General features: G+C 36.0%; 1 protein-coding gene across 3 annotated transcripts in view; it reads left to right on the top strand.

The window, feature by feature from the left end:
• SLCO1C1 (solute carrier organic anion transporter family member 1C1) overlaps positions 1–17,233 on the top strand; it is an 87,148-nt gene extending 69,915 nt beyond the window's left edge. For 2 of the 3 annotated variants that reach the window (XM_061417681.1, XM_061417682.1), the window contains 3 exons: positions 1,879–1,943; positions 9,631–9,748; positions 11,267–17,233. In XM_061417681.1, the coding sequence (XP_061273665.1) occupies positions 1,879–1,943; positions 9,631–9,748; positions 11,267–11,489 (406 nt within the window). In that variant the 3' untranslated portion in view covers positions 11,490–17,233. Of the gene's footprint in view, positions 1–1,878; positions 1,944–9,630; positions 9,846–11,266 lie in introns of all 3 variants that reach the window. The other variant, XM_061417684.1, reaches the window with a different exon arrangement.
• The last annotated feature ends 1,579 nt before the right edge of the window (positions 17,234–18,812 follow it).

Genomic DNA, 18,812 nt, shown 5'->3' with positions numbered 1-18,812 from the left:
TTGAACATTTTTTTATTGGCTCTCCTCTCACAAATCGATGCAATATACACATAAATTCAGATGTTAAAATACTAGTTTTATAACGAGTATTCTTAGTGGTAAAAGTTTCCTCCTCATTGAATTAGTATTGGAATTTTTACTGTTATACAACTGATCAAAATCACGTAAAGATACTACAAATTTCGATGAAATTGTTAAACGTGAAAAGTCACTGTTTATTGTAAGTCAATCTTTTATGAGATAGATTAGGTGACTGAAATTAATTCACACATCAAAGGATTATTTTTCTAAATGAAGCTAATCAAAATAGCATATATATTTTTAATTTCCCACAGCTTATATTATAGAAATTGATTAGGAATATTTATATAAAATAGGACCAAACATCCACAAATCTGTTTTCATAAAAGGGTTTTTTAAAAATTATTTATTAGTTATTAAATTTTGGGCTGTGGCACAAGGCATGCAAGATCTTAGTTCCCAAAACATGCATCCCCTTCCCTAGATCACCAGGGAAGCCCCTCATAAAAGGATTTGATGGGAACATAAGATCTTGGTGTTTTCAAATGGAAGCATAGGTTAGTGGGAAAGCATTACACCAGAAGTCTCAGACCAGGATCATTCTCTGCAGGTACCTGTGTCTTCAACCTTTTCTTATGTAGTGCCAAGTAGTCACCTGGGCCTCATGAATAAACAGGTGAACAGAGGAAGAGTTTTCCTCACCACCAGCCCATAAATGAACCACACTTTATTTTGATGCTAGAAAGAAACATGTTTGCTTAAAGGAGAAAAGTTGTAATTTTTGATTATTTTAAAGCAGAGATTAAATATTACGCGTATGAAGAATTTACTACCATGGTCAACGCTCAGTAGTTATTATATATCTTCATGGTTATTGCTATTAAAATCCATCAGTTCAAGCTATGTGTGCATACAAGGTCGCTATGTTGTCTCCAGCTCGGACACCTCATGGACTATAGCCTACAAGGCTTCTCTGCCCATGGGAGTTCCAAGGCAAGAATGTTGGAATGGGTTGCCACTTCCTTCTCCAGCAGAACTCCCCAAGCCAGGGATCGAACCAGGATCTCCTGCATTGACAGGCAGATTCTTTACCACGACCAGGAAAGTCCCAATTCAAGTTATACAGTCATTTTATTAAAGATGCTCTTGTTATTTTAGACAATCTTGTACGTGGCTGGTAAATTCAGATCCACACTACTTACCAAAAGCACTCAGCATGTCACAGTGATTTTAATTCAACTTAAGTCAGTAGGGTCCCATGGTTTTAGACCAAAACCCACAAAAACTAGCTAGAGGTCATTAATCCTTTATTGTGCTCCATAATCTTACAAATTGTTAGAATTATTCCCTGTCTTTGCTACTGTACTGATAAAATTTGATTTTACTTTACCTAACACCATTTGAATATGTCATGTAAGTGATTTATCTTTTAGAAATATTAACTAAAAATCCAATACATTGCATATAATGGAACATGGCTTCTACATAATTTGCTTTCCCTATGCTAGAATATGTGTATTCTCCATAAATGCTACTTGAATTCTGAGATTCTACATCCAGTAGCCAAAAAAAAAAAAAAAACTAAATTAAAAAAAATATTATACAAAAAAGATTTGTGGATGTTTGGTCCTATTTTCTTTCCTAACCAACTTCTATTATATAAGCTGTGGGAAATTAAAAATACATACAATATTTTGATTAGTTTAATTTTAGAGAAACCTAGTAGTCATCCTTTGACATGTGAACTAATTTCAAAGTAACCTAATCCACCTCATTAAAGACTGATTTATAATAAACTGACTTTACTATATGCTTTAATGTACTATTTTTTTGTAATAGTGCTTTTATTGTTTATAGGTGCATTAAACCACAACTTAAGTCTTTTGCCCTGGGTATCTACACCTTAGCAGTAAGAGTTCTTGGTAAGTATAATCTATGCTTAAATTGTTGTAGCCATTATAAGTATATTTTAATTGTCTTCTAAATATTTTTACAGAATTATGACACATAACTAAATGCTGTAGGTAGTAGATTCATGTTCTTCTAATTTTCTTCCTCCCTTTATGTCTTTCTTCCCTCCCTCTTTTCCAAGAATACTCTCTTCCTTTTTTCCAGAAATATTTATTGAGAATCAATGATGTACCCATAATAAGTGATCTTATGAGAGTAATGACATTTTTTATAACAATCTTGCCTCTTCTATAGTACTAATCTAGTCTCAAAAAACCCATTGCTATTATAAAAGAGCCCTCTGAAAGGAAAGCAAAAAATGAATCAGTAAGAAAACCTGAATTCTAAATGTAATTTCTTAAATTATTAAATGAAAGGAATTCTTTTGAGCTACTTTCAATGCTAGGATATATCACTGGTAGAAAGATCATTCAAACAGTCAAAGCAGTATGGCTTGGAGTTCAATTTCTTAAATGTAATTGGAATGATTTTTTATGACTATTAGAATTTTCAATATTCATTAGTTAAAACCTACAGAAAACAGAGTGAATAAGTCAAATTAGGTTTCGTCCTTCAAGAGTTTATATTCTTTTTTTTTTTTTTTTTTTTTTTTGCAGTTAGATTTGATTTTATTTATTTATTTTTTTTTCTAATTTTATTTTATTTTTAAACTTTACATAATTGTATTAGTTTTGCCAAATATCAAAATGAATCCGCCACAGGTATACATGTGTTCCCCATCCTGAACCCTCCTCCCTCCTCCCTCCCCATACCATCCCTCTGGGCCGTCCCAGTGCACCAGCCCCAAGCATCCAGCATCGTGCATCGAACCTGGACTGGCAACTCATTTCACACCAGTCAGAATGGCTGCAATCCAAAAGTCTACAAATAATAAATGCTGGAGAGGGTGTGGAGAAAAGGGAACCCTCTTACACTGTTGGTGGGAACGCAAACTAGTACAGCCACTATGGAGAACAGTGTGGAGATTCCTTAAAAAACTGGAAATAGAACTGCCTTATGATCCAGCAATCCCACTGCTGGGCATACACACTGAGGAAACCAGAAGGGAAAGAGACACGTGTACCCCAATGTTCATCGCAGCACTGTTTATAATAGCCAAGACATGGAAGCAACCAAGAGTTTATATTCTAAAGAAGAAAGGGAAACCATTGAAAACATTCCTCTGGGCTTCCCTGGTGGCTCACACAGTAAAGAATTTGCCTGCAATGAGAGACTTGGGTTTGATCCCTGGGTTGGAAAGATTCCTGGAGGAGGGCATGGCAACCCACTCCAGTATTCCTGCCTGGAATATCCCCATGGACAGAAGAGCCTGGTGGGCTACATTCCATGGAGTCGCAAAGAGTCGGAGACGACTGAGCGACTGAGCACAGCACAGCAATTTGACAGAGAGGAGCTACTCGGGAGAAAAATAAAAATTCAGAGTTTTAAATAAATGAGTTTATGTAACTTGGGATATAAAAAGGATATAAAAGGATATCCAATATAAAAAAGGATATATGCAAAGATACCATATAATCCTTGGAAAACAATAAAAATGGAGGTCTATGCCATCATAGTTGGCTCAAATTCTACAATATTAAAACAGAGATTATCTAGAAAAAAGGTTATTGAGTCTGAACTACATCCCAGGCTGTAATTAGTCTATTTACCTCCTTTTGGGAACATAGAGGTAAACACAGTGTGAAACATATCTTAAAGAAATAATTCATAAAGTTGATCCCATAAAATGAAAATACATTTAATCTTATATGATATTATTTATTGCTGTTATTTAGTTGCTATATCATATCTGACTCCTTAGTGACCCCATGGACTGCAGCCCTCCAGACTCCTCTGCCCATGGGTTTCTCCAGCAAGAATACTGGAGTGGGTTGCCCTGCCCTCCTCCAGGGAATCTTCCCAACTCAGGGATCGAACCCATGTCCCCTGTGTTCGTGCACTGGCAGGCAGATTCTGTACCACCGAGCCACCTGGGAAGCCCCATGTATCATTTATATATAGAACCTAAAAAATACAGCAAACTAGTTAATATAATTCCCCAAAAGGCAGACTCACAGATATAGAGAACTAATGGTTTCCAGTGGTAGACGGCAATATTGGGGTGAGGGAGTGAGATATAAACTACTGGGTGAGGATAGGCTCAAGGGTCTATTGCATAATATGGGAAATATAGCCAATACTTTGTAATACTGTAAATTAAAAGGAACTTTCAAAAATAAAAATATAATTAAAAATGAAAAAATAGCATAAAGAAAATGAAAAACTACATATGGTATTTTTTTTACAATCTATATAACAGATGAGTGGCTAACATCCTATTATATGGAGAATGCCTAGGTACTGAAAAAAAAAAGATCAAAGCTCTAAGAGAAAAGTGGCAGCAGCGGTTTAGTCGATAAGTCGGGTCCGACTCTTGCGACCCCATGGACTGAAGCCTGCAGGCTCCTCTGCCCGTGGGATTCTCCAGGCAAGAATACTGGACTGGGTTGCCATTTCCTTCTCTAGGGGATCTTTCCAATCCAGGAATTGAACCCGGGTCTCGTGTATTGCAGGCAGATTCTTTACTGACTGAACTATGAGGGAAGCCCAAAAGTGGATAAAAGATATAAAGAACCATTTCACAGAAAGATAAATGGATACATCTTAATATATAAAAAGATGGTCAAGGCCCCTCATAAGAAGGAGAGTACAAACTAAAGCTATGCTAAGATACTGATTCTTACTTAACAGATGGGAAAATTACCAAATGTTGTTTGTTATGTATTATAATACAAATAGAAAATCGATACACTCATACACTGCTATTGTGAAAATTATACTATTGCTGGAGAAGGACATTTGGCAATAACTAAAAAAATTACATCTAGATTTATGTTTTGACCTAGCAATCCTACTTCTAGCAATTGATGCCTAAAAATGACCTCGTGAAAGTTTGAATTGTAATCTTACGGAGGGTCCAATCATTGTGGCATTATTTATAATAGTAAAAGGCTACAAGCAGTCTAAATGTACATCAATATTAGACTGGTTAAATAAACTATAGTAAACCCACATAAGGGAATACTTTACAGCTGTATGGACAAATGTGGAAAAAATCTCTAACGTTACCAAGTTTATTAGTCAGTACAGGCTGTCATAACAATACACCATGGACTGACGGGCCTAAACAATAGAAGTTACTGCCTCATAGTTCTGAAGGCTGCCAAGTCCAGGATCAATGTGCCAACAGACTGGTGTCTGGTGAGACCTCTCTTCCTGATATGTAGATGGCTACCTTCTCACTGTGCATTCACACAACCTTTTCTCTGTGCACAGAGAGCAGTCTTTGGTGCCTCTTCCTTTTCTTATAAGGACAGTATATACACTATGAGGCATAAAATGGGCTTCCCAGATGGTGCTAGTGGTAAAGAACCTGTCTGCCAATGCAGGAGACATAAGAGATGCAGGTTCAATTCCTGGGTTGGAAAGATCCCCTGGAAGAAGGCATGGCAACCCACTCTGGTGTTCTTGCCTGGAGAATCCCATGGACAAGGGAGCCCAGCAGGCTACAGGCCATAGGGTCGCAAAAAGTCAGACATGACTGAAGGACTTAGCATGCACGAATGTAGAAAATAGATAACTAATGAGAGCCTGAGGGCTTCCCTGATAGTTCAGTTGGTAAAGAATCTGCCTGCAATGCAGGAGACCCCAGTTCAGTTTCTGGGTTGGGAAGATCCACTGCAGAAGGGATAAGCTACCTACTCCAGTATTCTTGGGCTTCCCTTGTGGCTCAGCTGGTAAAGAATCTTCCTGCAATGTGGGAGACCTGAGTTTGATCCCTGGGTTGGGAAGAACCCCTGGAGAATGGAACAGCTGCCCAATTCAGTATTCTGGCCTGGAGAATCCCATTAACTACAGTCCACGGGGTCATAAAGAGTAGGACACAACTAAATGACTTTCGCTTTCAATGAGAACTTACTATATAGCACAGATATACTGTATAGCAGATATATATACAGATATACTGTATATTCTGTATAGCACAGAACTTACTGTATAACACTCTACTCAGCAGTCTGTGGTGACCTAAATGGGAAGAAAATCCAAAAAAGAAGAGATGTATGTATACATACAGCTGATTCATTTTGCTATCCAGCAGAAACTAACACAACTTTGTAAAGAAACTATATAATAATTTTATTTGTTTAATGGCAGCCTCCCTATCAGATTAGGGCTTCACTCTTACGACCTCATTTAACCTTGATCATCTCCTTAATTATTTTGCTTCCACATGCAATCATATTGGGAGTTAGGGCTTCAACTTATAAATTGTGGAGAGACACAATTCATATCAACTGATCTCCAGGATATGCAACTAAGTTTAATAAAGCAAAATGTAGAAAATTGTATACAGTATGATACATTTGGTATAAGTATAGAAAGGTGAAAATATTATACACACACACAGGTATTGATATTTGCTCTTGTTAACAAGAAACAATGGAAGCATAAACTAAAAATGAATAATAATTTTTAAATTATTAATTTAATAATTAATAATTAATTTAAAAAATAATAATTTTTTATTTCCCTGTTAGGGAAGAAAGAAAAAAACAGGGGGAGAGAACAGGATGGAAATGAGACTTTGTAAATATAGCTGTCGTATAATTTTTAGTTTGAAAGAATACAAAAATTTTATATCGTTTTAAATAATTAAAAGAACCAAAAAAATTCTTAAAACAAATCAAAACTAACTGTATATTACAGGATGAAAAACCATATAGAAAAAACATTAAACTACATGAAAAACAGAATTACTATGAATTCCCCATTGCTTCAGTACATTTTATAGTATTGTTTTTTATAGTAACTTTAGCATTGTTATGTTAAAACTATTATATATTTTAAGATAAAGCAGATGTTATGTTAATATCAGGAATCAATATTTTCAGTATAATAGAAAAGTGATAAAAGCATAAAATATTGTAAGTAAAATTCATTAATTTAAACTTAAAATGTCAATATGAACTCATATAGTTTTATTTTAAAATAATGTGTATTTTACAAGTCTGTCTCCTGAAAAATCTAGAATCTATTTAGCTCAGGAGACATGAGCACCCATAGCAATGAGTCCGTGGTATCTAAATATCATTGCTCAATAAAGAAACCATAGGACCTTGGAAAACTGACCGAGGTCTAGGTTAGAAAATATATACCGTGATTGTGGGACAACTTTTGGTGCAAGAAAGTGAGAAAGCTATCACAGGGGCATGTCAAAAGGACGCAGGAACAACCTGAGGGCCTTGGTCCAGTATGGAATTTAGAAAGATGGTAACAATAACCCTGTGTACGAGACAGCAAAAGAGACACTGATGTATAGAACAGTCTTAGGACTCTGTGGGAGAGGGAGAGGGTGGGGAGATTTGGGAGAATGGCATTGAAACATGTATAATATCATATATGAAACGAGTCGCCAGTCCAGGTTCGATGCACGATACTGGATGCTTGGGGCTGGTGCACTGGGACGACCCAGAGGGATGGTATGGGGAGGGAGGAGGAAGGAGGGTTCAGGATGGGGAACACAGGTATACCTGTGGCAGATTCATTTCGATATTTGGCAAAACCAATACAATATTGTAAAGTTAAAAAATAAAATTAAATTAAAAAAATACTATTATATTAATATATAACAATCATTGTAATAGCTGCAATGTCTCAAAATACATTGAATAAAAAAAGATATAAATTTGTAATGATACCTAAGTAATTTTGAAGAATACTGGGACACTAATTCATTATTCTTAAAACAGGAAAGAATTGAACATTTACCCTGCCTTCCTTCTACTAATTGTATTTCAAAGTAACCAAGTAAATAATGATGAAGATAAGTTATTTTATAGAGAAATCTTAAATTATTTACACAAGAAATAATATAATTTTGAGAAATCTGTTTTGCAAACTTATCAATATTTGCTAAAAGCTATCGACAGAATGATCTCTGTTCGTTTCCAAGGCAAACCATTCAATATCACAGTAATCCAAGTCTATGCCCCAACCAGTAATGCTGAAGAAGCTGAAGTTGAACGGTTCTATGAAAACCTACAAGACCTTTTAGAACTAACACCCAAAAAAGATGTCCTTTTCATTATAGGGGACTGGAATGCAAAAGTAGGAAGTCAAGAAACACCTGGAGTAACAGGCAAATTTGGCCTTGGAATACGGAATGAAGCAGGGCAAAGACTAATAGAGTTTTGCCAAGAAAATGCACTGGTCATAACAAACATCCTCTTCCAACAACACAAGAGAAGACTCTAAACATGGACATCACCAGATGGTCAACACCGAAATCAGATTGATTATATTCTTTGCAGCCCAAGATGGAGAAGCTCTATACAGTCAGCAAAAACAAGACCAGGAGCTGACTGTGGCTCAGACCATGAACCCCTTATTGCTAAATTCAGACTTAAATTGAAGAAAGTAGGGAAAACCACTAGACCATTCAGGTATGACCTAAATCAAATCCCTTATGATTATACAGTGGAAGTGAGAAATAGATTTAAGGGCCTAGATCTGATAGATAGAGTGCCTGATGAACTATGGAATGAGGTTCGTGACATTGTACAGGAGACAGGGATCAAGAGCATTCCCATAGAAAAGAAATGCAAAAAAGCAAAATGGCTGTCTGAGGAGGCCTTACAAATAGCTGTGAAAAGAAGAGAAGCGAAAAGCAAAGGAGAAAAGGAAAGAAAGATATAAACATCTGAATGCAGAGTTCCAAAGAATAGCAAGAAGAGATAAGAAAGCCTTTTTCAGCGATCAATGCAAAGAAATAGAGGAAAACAACAGAATCAGAAAGACTAGGGATCTCTTCAAGAATATCAGAGATACCAAAGGAACATTTCATGCAAAGATGGGCTCGATAAAGGACAGAAATGGTATGCACCTAACAGAAGCAGAAGATATTAAAAAGAGGTGGCAAGAATACACAGAAGAACTGTACAAAAAGATCTTCACGACCCAGATAATCACGATGGTGTGATCACTGACCTAGAGCCAGACATCCTGGAATGTGAAGTCAAGTGGGCCTTAGAAAGCATCACTATGAACAAAGTTAGTGGAGGTGATGCTTTTGAACTGTGGTGTTGGAGAAGACTCTTGAGAGTCCCTTGGACTACAAGGAGGTCAATTAGTCCATCCTAAAGGAGATCAGTCCTGGGTGTTCATTGGAAGGACTGATGCTGAAGCTGAAACTCCAATACTTTGGCCACCTCATGCGAAGAGTTGACTCATTGGAGAAGACTCTGATGCTGGGAGGGATTGAGGGCAGGAGGAGAAGGGGACGACAGAGGATGAGATGGCTTGATGGCATCACCGACTCAATGGACATAAGTTTGAGTGAACTCCGGGAGTTGGTGATGGACAGGGAACCCTGGCGTGCTGTGATTCATGGGGTCACAGAAAGTCGGACACGACTGTGCAACTGAACTAAACTGAACAAAGAATGACTCTCAGAAACCACATTCTGTCCCAAATTCACTTCTTTGGAAATAGCAGGGCCTCTCCAGGAGACCAGAATGTGGTTTCTGAGAGTCATTCTTTGTAGGCTAACCAAAAAGATATGCATAGATTTTTAATGGCAATTATTTGTTTTTCTCACAGCAGGAATCCCATCTCCCATATATTTTGGAGTTCTGATTGATACTTCATGCCTCAAGTGGGGATTTAAAAGATGTGGAAGTAAAGGATCCTGTAGATTGTATGATTCAAATGCTTTCAGGTATCGTATCAAACAATTTCCTAAATCTCATTGCTACCACATGCCAGGTTTGCAAGAGACAACCGGCACGAATAATCCTCACATAGTTTCATCATTTGTAAAGAAAAGGAGAATCTAATCCAGAAGTTTGTTCTGTGTTATAGAATAATTCTATTATTATCTGACCATTTGGCTAGATCTTTTGTTTTCTTTCATTCTTAATCTTGACTCCCATCATTTAAAAAAGATAAGACAGAAGATTTCAGAATAGAGTAGGATTTTCAAAGTTTATGCACACAACTCAGTTAAGTCCCTGAAACTCAGAAGCATTTAGATTTAGGTCACATTTGGGGTTTAATTCTTTCCCCCCTGCCCCCGCCAAACTGAGCCAAACTGTCCCATTTACGTCAGATATAATCCCCCTGGGCAAGATTTGGATTTGGCTCTAAATCTGTCCGGCTTCTATTGCCAAACTGATGTTCAATTATTCCAGTACTTGAAATGCATAAAAGTAAAAGGTTTTCTCTATGTGTGTACGGGGTTGAGGGCATGGATTTTTCACTATGGTATCATTCAGTGCAAATCAGCAAACATTTAGTCCCCTTATTGCTTCAATGGCTTAAAAGCAAGGAGGACTTTTTTTTTTTTTTTCCAATTTACATGCTGAGTATTCTCTAGAAAAATAAACAGTGCTAAACCCTGGAAGTTGGAAGTTGGATGTGAATTGAGCTGACCATCTCAAATAAATTTGCTTGACTTAATAGGCTTTGATGATATGTGAGAAATTTATGTTGGTCTTTGAAAGACACCTGATCTATGAGGAAAATTGGCACTTTATTCACATTTACCCAGGCTATATTTTCTGTAAAGACAATGTAACTCAGAGACTGTGAGTGTACATACAAGGTGACCAGCATGAATAATTCAACCTGTGCTTTCAGACTTTCATGTCTTATGATCTAATAGAACTAAAGGCTTCTCATGGAAGATACTGATGTAAACCTCTGGTTTCCTTAGGTCACTCTAGTGTACTGAGATCTCCAATTCCCCCTTAATGTCACTTCTTGCAGTTTTTCTGTAGGAGTGAATTTGGGCAAGTTTCAAGGGGAGGATAACCATATAATTTATCATTCAAATTTGGATATTTTTGACAAGGAAAGGGGGCAGATTGCCCTGGGACAACACTAGCTGATGCTAGCTTATGCTGGGACTGTTCTAAGCAAACAGGTATATAGTCACCTGGTCTAAGGAAATAAGTTACAGAGAGGATGGAAAGGATTATATAATTAGCAGTAACAGAAAATGATGGTACTACTAAAAATTTGCTTTATATTAGCTTACTGCCTTCAATAGTCTGTCAAATGTTCACAGAAAGGCCTTTTATAGCCACTGAATCGGCATTCTTAAAGAAAACCATCCTCATGATAGTTTTATTGATATTGATTGATTTCATTGATATTGATATTTTTGGATATTATTATATTTTATTTAAAATTGGATAGCTACAATAATTAAGACTGAGACTCTGTCTTCTTCTAGACATATATATCTGGGACTAACCATGATGCTTGGCATAATGTCCATTTTCCTAAGTACTGCAGTGCTTTTCACTTTAAAAAAAAATTATGTTTCAAAACACCGAAGCTTCAGAACCAAGAAAGAAAGAACAATGGTGTCAACAAGAATCAGGAAGGAGAATTGTACTACAAGTGATCATTTGCTACAACCCAACTATTGGCCAGGCAAGGAAACACAACTTTAGAAAAATGGTGGTGACTTGAAGCCATGTTTTATGATTTCTGGAAATTCTGCAAACCAATTTTAATCAGAAGGGTTTTAAATGTGTGAATTCTTTCTCCTTTCAAAAAGCTGTCTACTTTGTTTTTGATACTGTACCTGATAACAAATATAATTAATCATGTTATAGAAGATGTAGATGGTAAAGTTAATCTTAAATATTTTAATTTATAAACAAATTCCTTATATTATTTACTCATTCTGCTGAATTTTTCCTGTGCCCATTGACATATTAGCTGTACTTCTAGTAGAACAATTGTCAATTTAATTTAATGGCTGTTTGTAATTTCCAAAGTGACATACTTGCCTAGGATTAGAGAATACTTAAGGAAAAACATTAAACATTTTGCATGTGTGTTCAGTCACTCAGTTGTATCTGACTCTCTGCAACCCCACAGACTGTAGCCCGCCAGGCTCCTCTGGTCCATGGAATTTTCCAGGCAAGGACTCTAGAGTAGGTTGCCATCATTTCCTACTCCAGGGGATCTTCCTGACCCAGGGACTGAACGTGTGTCTCTATTGTCTCCTGCACTGGCAGAGTAGATTCTTTGCTACTAGCATGACCTACCTAAGAAACATCATCCTTCAAATATCAACTCAATAATGATGTTTGGATAGAGTAAGAACATGTAGAGGAAGATTTCATTTTAAGCTCCTTTCTTTTGAAATACAGTAACTGATATAGATTACTGTATCAATCTATATAGTATCTATTTGCTCTATCATTGCAAATGATCTTGGAGGATTCGAATTTTGAATTACTAACTCTTCTGCTGTTCATTATTTTTACTTTTTGTGTGAGATTTTTTTTAAGTGACCGTAGTTGTGAAGTAATAAAATGTATATGCTTTCCTGTCCTTCTATGAATTTAATGGAGTAAAAAATATTGTTCGTACTGCCCACATTTTAAAGTCTATAAGTAGCTCCAGACTTATGACTGTGACATGGTACTGATATATATTTGAAAGTGAATTTCTGAAAATCTACAGTGAACTTATATATTATGATAGGAACACAGAGTGATGGGTTGGGTGGTGGTGGGTATGGTCCCTTTTGGTGCCCTTCCTGGCATCTGTCTCAAGGTTTCCGGATGGGGAGGTACCACTGGTACACCCTGCCATATAGTTCTCTGTCTGCAACTGAAAAAGTCAAGCCAGGCATTTCCTCTTGACTGACGTCCTGGTCTTGCTCTCACTAAAACTAGCAGATTCAGCAGTCTGCCATCTCTAATCTTCAGCTCTGCAATGTGTTACGTCTTCCTCTATCACAGCTGCACCCTGGGAGGGACCTGACCTTCCCAAGAAACACAGACTTAGGTAGATCCACCCCTCCCCACAAGTAAAGTCTTGTTCTTAGCAGCCTTCAGAAAACACAAACAGGGAACTCCCAACAACATGCCTTTTTGAAGTATTTCTTAGGAGACCAAGTTAAACAAAAAGGTCCAGCTGAGAAATGCAGTCACCTTACTCACATAGTTCAAGGATCATATAGTACAGACAAAAAGGTTTATAGTCTCTAAATTTCCCCCCTTATGTACCAGTCCTGAGAATATGATGAATGGAAAAAACCAGAGATGAAAAGTGTGGGGGTGGAGAACAGAAAAAACTTCTTTAAATATATATTAATTTTTCCCTTTTATTTGAATTGGTGGTACAAGATTATTTCCTATTTTGCTATTTTTTTAAATGAACATAGACTGGTTTTGTTTCTAGAAGGCCTACTTTAAACCTGCTGCTGCTGCACTAATTTGTGAGCAAAAATCCCTTTTGTTGTCTCAGTATCAGTCTTACCCATAACAAATATTTACTGAATGGGTGAGTAGGTACACTTGTCAAGAGTTTTCTTTGTAGAGATGTAATTAAAATTCAAGTTCCTCATCCTGTCTCCCACATCCTCTTTATTTTTCAAAGCCTTTGTAGCAATATCCTGAAAAATAACTTCTTTGCAAGTAAATTTCTAAACAGGATCCTATCCAATGTACTCCTGAATGACTTGAAAAATAAAAATTAGCATAAAGGATATTTATAATGACTTTTTCATAAAAACACCAACTGTCAACAAAAAGCATATTTTTATGCATTACTTGAACAGTGGAATTATACATACTAAATTCAGCTGTATGGTATAGGAGGATATCATTTAGGGTCAAAGTGAATTTAGTAAAAGGAACCTTGATGCTTTAGATGAGTAAATTCATCTGACAGAAGAAAAGAGATTTTTTTTATGGCTCAGAAAATAAATGATTTTTTTTTTTTTTTTTTTTTGACAAACCAAACCCCATTTCAGAGATTCTCTCAGCCCCAGGGCCAAATATTAGAGGTAAGGCCTTGACAGATGTCTGGGATCCCACAATTGCACCAGTCTATTCATTTACTGTACATTCATGATCCCTGGAGGTCACCAACACCTCAAAAGAACATCTGATTCACTCTAACCTTCAGACAGGTAATGCTCTAGCAGTATAATTTTATAAATGGAGTGACTTAAATTGGATTAAATAACTTGCTCAAGGTGGAGGCAGTCACACTAATGCTGGCTTCTCCCATTATATTATGATACCTCTAAAGCCAGTAATAAAAGCAAACAATATAAAACACCTAAAAATAGCTGGAAGAATGTTGTGACCATGCGAATTTAAGAAATCTTCACTTACTATAAATTTGTAGAGTCAGACATAAAAGGAGACTGAAAGAGCAAATTGACTGTAACATGTCTGGCTATAATTGTTATAACAATTTTAAGTATAACAATTAATATTAATTAATTAAGCACTCTCTTTACCTGTGCTAAATGCTTTAGACACATTATCTCAATTTCAAAGGTCAAAATAACTTATGTGTTAGGTGTGAGTACTGATATGAAGTTTCAGAGAAAGCTTAGAGAGTTTTAGTGACTCTTCCAAGGCCAAGGTGTTCTCATAGATGGTAAAGCCAAGATTAAATCTGAGGTTGATCAAATTCAAACAGCTATGTTATACCCATATTAACCTAGATCTGAAAGGTTGTTGCTGAACCATGAATAGATGCTGGGATTCTTGGCCTCCGGAGGAGAAGAATTCAATCCAGGGCCAGAGACGAGGCTTGATTGCTCAGAGCTTTTGTGCAATAGAGTTTTATTAAAGTATAAAAGAGATAGAGAAAGCTTCTGACATAGACATCAGAAGGAGGTAGAAAGAGTACCCCCCTTGCTACTGTTAGCAATGGAGTTATATACCTTTTAATTAGTTATTACAATGAATCAAAAGAATGTCTGGAGGTTGTAAAGATCTAACTACACCCATTCCCATAATTTACATTTTAAGATAGCAGGATTAGCCAGAAGGTTTTCAGGAAGAAGAAACTGTCCTCAAGCAGGATACATTGTTGTTGTATAATCCCTAGTACAGAATTTATACTGAATTTTGTAATTGACTAAGCCTTTGACTGTGTGGATCACAATAAACTGTGGAAAATTCTTAAAGAGATGGGAATACCAGACCACCTGACCTGCCTCTTGAGAAACCTGTATGCAGGCCAGGAAGCAACAGTTAGAACTGGACATGGAACAGACTGGTTCCAAATAGGAAAAGGAGTACATCAGGGCTGTATATTGTCACCCTGCTTATTTAACTTACATGCAAAGTACATCATGAGAAATGCTGGGCTGGAAGAAGCACAAGCTGGAATCAAGATTTCTGGGAGAAATATCAGTAACCTCAGATATGCAGATGACACCACCCTTATGGCAGAAAGTGAAGAAGGTCATAGAGGAGAGTGAAAAAGTTAGCTTAAAACTGAACATTCAGAAAACAAAGATCATGGCATCTGGTCCCATTACTTCATGGTAAATAGATGGGGAAACAGTGGAAACAGTGTCAGACTTTATTTTGGGGGGCTCCAAAATCACTGCAGATGGTGATTGCAGCCATGAAATTAAAAGACGCTTATTCCTTAGAAGGAAAATTATGACCAACGTAGATAGCATATTGAAAAGCAAAGACTTTACTTTGCCAACAAAGGTCCATCTAGTCAAGGCTATGGTTTTTCCAGTGGTCATGTATGGATGTGAGAGTTGGACTGTGAAGAAAGCTGAGCACTGAAGAATTGATGCTTTTGAGCTGTGGTGTTGGAGAAGACTCTTGAGAGTCCCTTGGACTGCAAGGAGATCCAACCAGTCCATTCTGAAGGAGATCAGCCCTGGGATTTCTTTGGAAGGAATGATGCTAAAGCTGAAACTCCAGTACTTTGTCCACCTCATGTGAAGAGTTCACTCGTTGGAAAAAACTCTGATGCTGGGAGGGATTGGGGGCAGGAGGAGAAGGGGACGACAGAGGTTGAGGTGGCTGGATGGCACCACTGACTCGATGGACGTGAGTCTGAGTGAACTTCGGGAGTTGGTGTTGGACAGGGAGGCCTGGCGTGCTGCGATTCATGGGGTCGCAAAGAGTTGGACATGACTGAGCAACTGAACTGAACTGAACTGAACTGAAGACTGGAAGGAACTGGCAACCCACTCCAGTATTCTTGCCTAGAGAATCCCATGGACAGAGGAGCCTGGTGGGCTACAATCCATGGGTCGCAGAGTCCAACACAACTGAGTGACTTCACTTTCAAGGAATGTAGACAAAAAAAAGTTTGTCCTCTCCTCCTTGAGAATTCCAGACCCCTATCTCCATTTCGAGAGCTCCAGACCCCTTTCTTCTCCTTGGGGACCCTGGACTTCTTATCAATCTGTCTAGGAATTAACTCTCTCAGATCCTAAATTGTTGTCTTCCACTAACTTTGCTGAAAGCCAATTTTGCACATGGACGTTAGAGAAGTTTTAGCATACTAAATCATGCACATGGTTAAAAAAAATCAAATGATTTAAAATGAGAAGTAAACAGTCCTCCACACCTTCACTTCTGTTCCTCAAGGGAATTACTTCTAACCAGTTTGTTTTGTTGGTTTTTCTGCTGGTCACTTCCATTATCTTTAAATAGTATGCACACACCCCTTTCTTGATTTATTATCGTGGGCAATGTTTATTGACTGATTATGTCAGTGTTCTATTAGATTAGAACTAATTTCACTTACTCATCCCTCAGTAATCTCTACATAGTGAGGTCACTATTCTAGTTTCCTCAAATATCACATTGATACCTTCATTTCTTATTCAATAAACATTGAGTATTATAATTTTCCCCACTCTACAAAATGAAGACCTTAGAGATCCCCTCCCTTCCCTTTATATCTGCAAACTCTGGTATATCCTCCTGTTAGCTGTACCTCTATTTTCACATTGTTAAAATGTCAACTCTGCAACTGTTACACATAGGAAAGGCTTGAAGCTTACGACCATGATCATTGTCAACACCATCTACTGTTGAAGTTATGGAATCTACCATTAGGAAAAAAATTAAAAAGAAGGAAAACATATTTAATGAGGACCTACTATGAACCAGCCTAATGGTAGCATATTTAAATATTAATAAGTGTGATGTTTAAAACTGTTTTATGTTTGTATAATTTTGGAATATTTAATGTTAGCTCTCACATGTTTGCAGAATCTCGGATTCTTTGATGTGATTCTGTAGATTATCAATGTCCTAAAAAGGGAGTGTGCATTTCAAATTTATTTGGCATTAAAAGGGAGTGTGCATTTCAAATTTATTTGGCATTAAATCTACAGCTTTATTAACAAGTCTTGGACCTGACTAATCTTCCATACAATATATTTGGAAAACACAAGTTTATCCTCCTCTTTATTAAAAATGTTGCTATCTTTGTCAGCTTCTGATATCAGGATTATGCAGTTTTATAAAATTAACTAGAAAACTATCTTATTTTTAAATGTCTGGAAAAGATTTTGTAGCACAGGAACTATCTGCTGCTCTTACATTTTAGACTTTTTTGAGAAATAATACCTTGAAAAGTTGTGTATTGGTTATTGTAGCTTTTCCAAAAAAAATTTGTTTACTGATTTCAATTTTCAACATTTGTAAATTTTTCTAGAAAAATTTTCCAAGTTTTTAAAAGACATTTTTAATATTGTAAGCTTAGAGAAATTAAGATAATTATTATGCTTTTCCCATTCTTAATTTCGTGTATTTGGATTTGTCTTTTTTGCATATTGTGCTTGCCAGGAACTTGTTTCACTGGACTTTTCAGAGAAAGAGCATTTGGATTCTGTTTCCCTGCTACTTAATTTTTTTTTCCCTTCTACTTTGTTTATGCATGCTTAAAAAAAAACACACACACACAACTATTTACCTTAAAAAAAAATTACTTACCTAAATACTTGATGAGTAGGCATATAACTGTATGATCTAGCTTAGAAAATTTAACATGCCTTAATCTTCAGTTTTATTCATAATACAAAGTTTTGCCATACTGCAGTACCCAGAATATTTTCCTAACTGTTTACAAATGCATTCTTGATTTTCTATTTGATTCAGAATTCCTATTTTCTCTAAAAGTAGAATGATTCAAAATTTCCCTGTGTTTGAATATTTCAGTTTAAATTAAGTTTTTAGATTAACTAACTACATTTATAATTAGGGAATGTAGCCTACTCACTTTATCATTTTGGAAATTTGAGGATTTAAGGCAGTCATCAATATTTGAAAATGTTCAGATTTTGAAAATAAAGTATGTTTATTGATTATAGAGGATAATACTACATATATATTTACCAAACCAAACAATTATACTACTCATATCTTTTGATACTTATTTTCTTTCCTGTTTTCTCTTCAAGTCTTTAGAGTTACAATATGTCAAAATCTCCCAATTATAATTGAACAAATTTTTGTGAATTACTTCTACTTTTAAAAAGGTTTTATTCGTAGAATTGAACATTGTATTTCACAACTATTATAATGTATATATTTGATTATTAAAACTTTGTCATAGTTAATACTTTGACTTTTATTTTTAAATAATTATCTTCATTAATTAATATTGCCATTTCTGCTTTATTATGTTTACTTGATATATCTTTGGTCCTTCCTTTATTTTTAAAAGTTTCCTGTACTTTGTTTAACATTAGACATTTGTTAACAGTTCCAAATTGAATTTTATTTCCACTTTTAAATTTTGCATATCAATAAGTCATTTAATTATCGCATATTTTGGTTTTAGTTTTGTTATATTATTCATTAAATTTTCCCTTATGCTTTCCTTACATTCTTTCATATGCTATATGTATTATATTTTTGCTTTTATTTCTCAGCAATATAGAAGTTACAGCCACTTTTTTAGCAATCTGGGAAATAGTCTGCAATTGGTTAACCCAAAATTATAAAAATATACATTGATATCATTCTCCT

The sequence above is a fragment of the Bos javanicus genome, chromosome 5, assembly GCF_032452875.1.
Source record: "Bos javanicus breed banteng chromosome 5, ARS-OSU_banteng_1.0, whole genome shotgun sequence".
In the NCBI taxonomy this organism is placed as follows: Eukaryota; Metazoa; Chordata; class Mammalia; order Artiodactyla; family Bovidae; genus Bos; species Bos javanicus.
The sequence above is the reverse complement of the archived record's forward strand: the minus strand, read 5'-3'. Positions and strand labels throughout refer to the sequence as shown.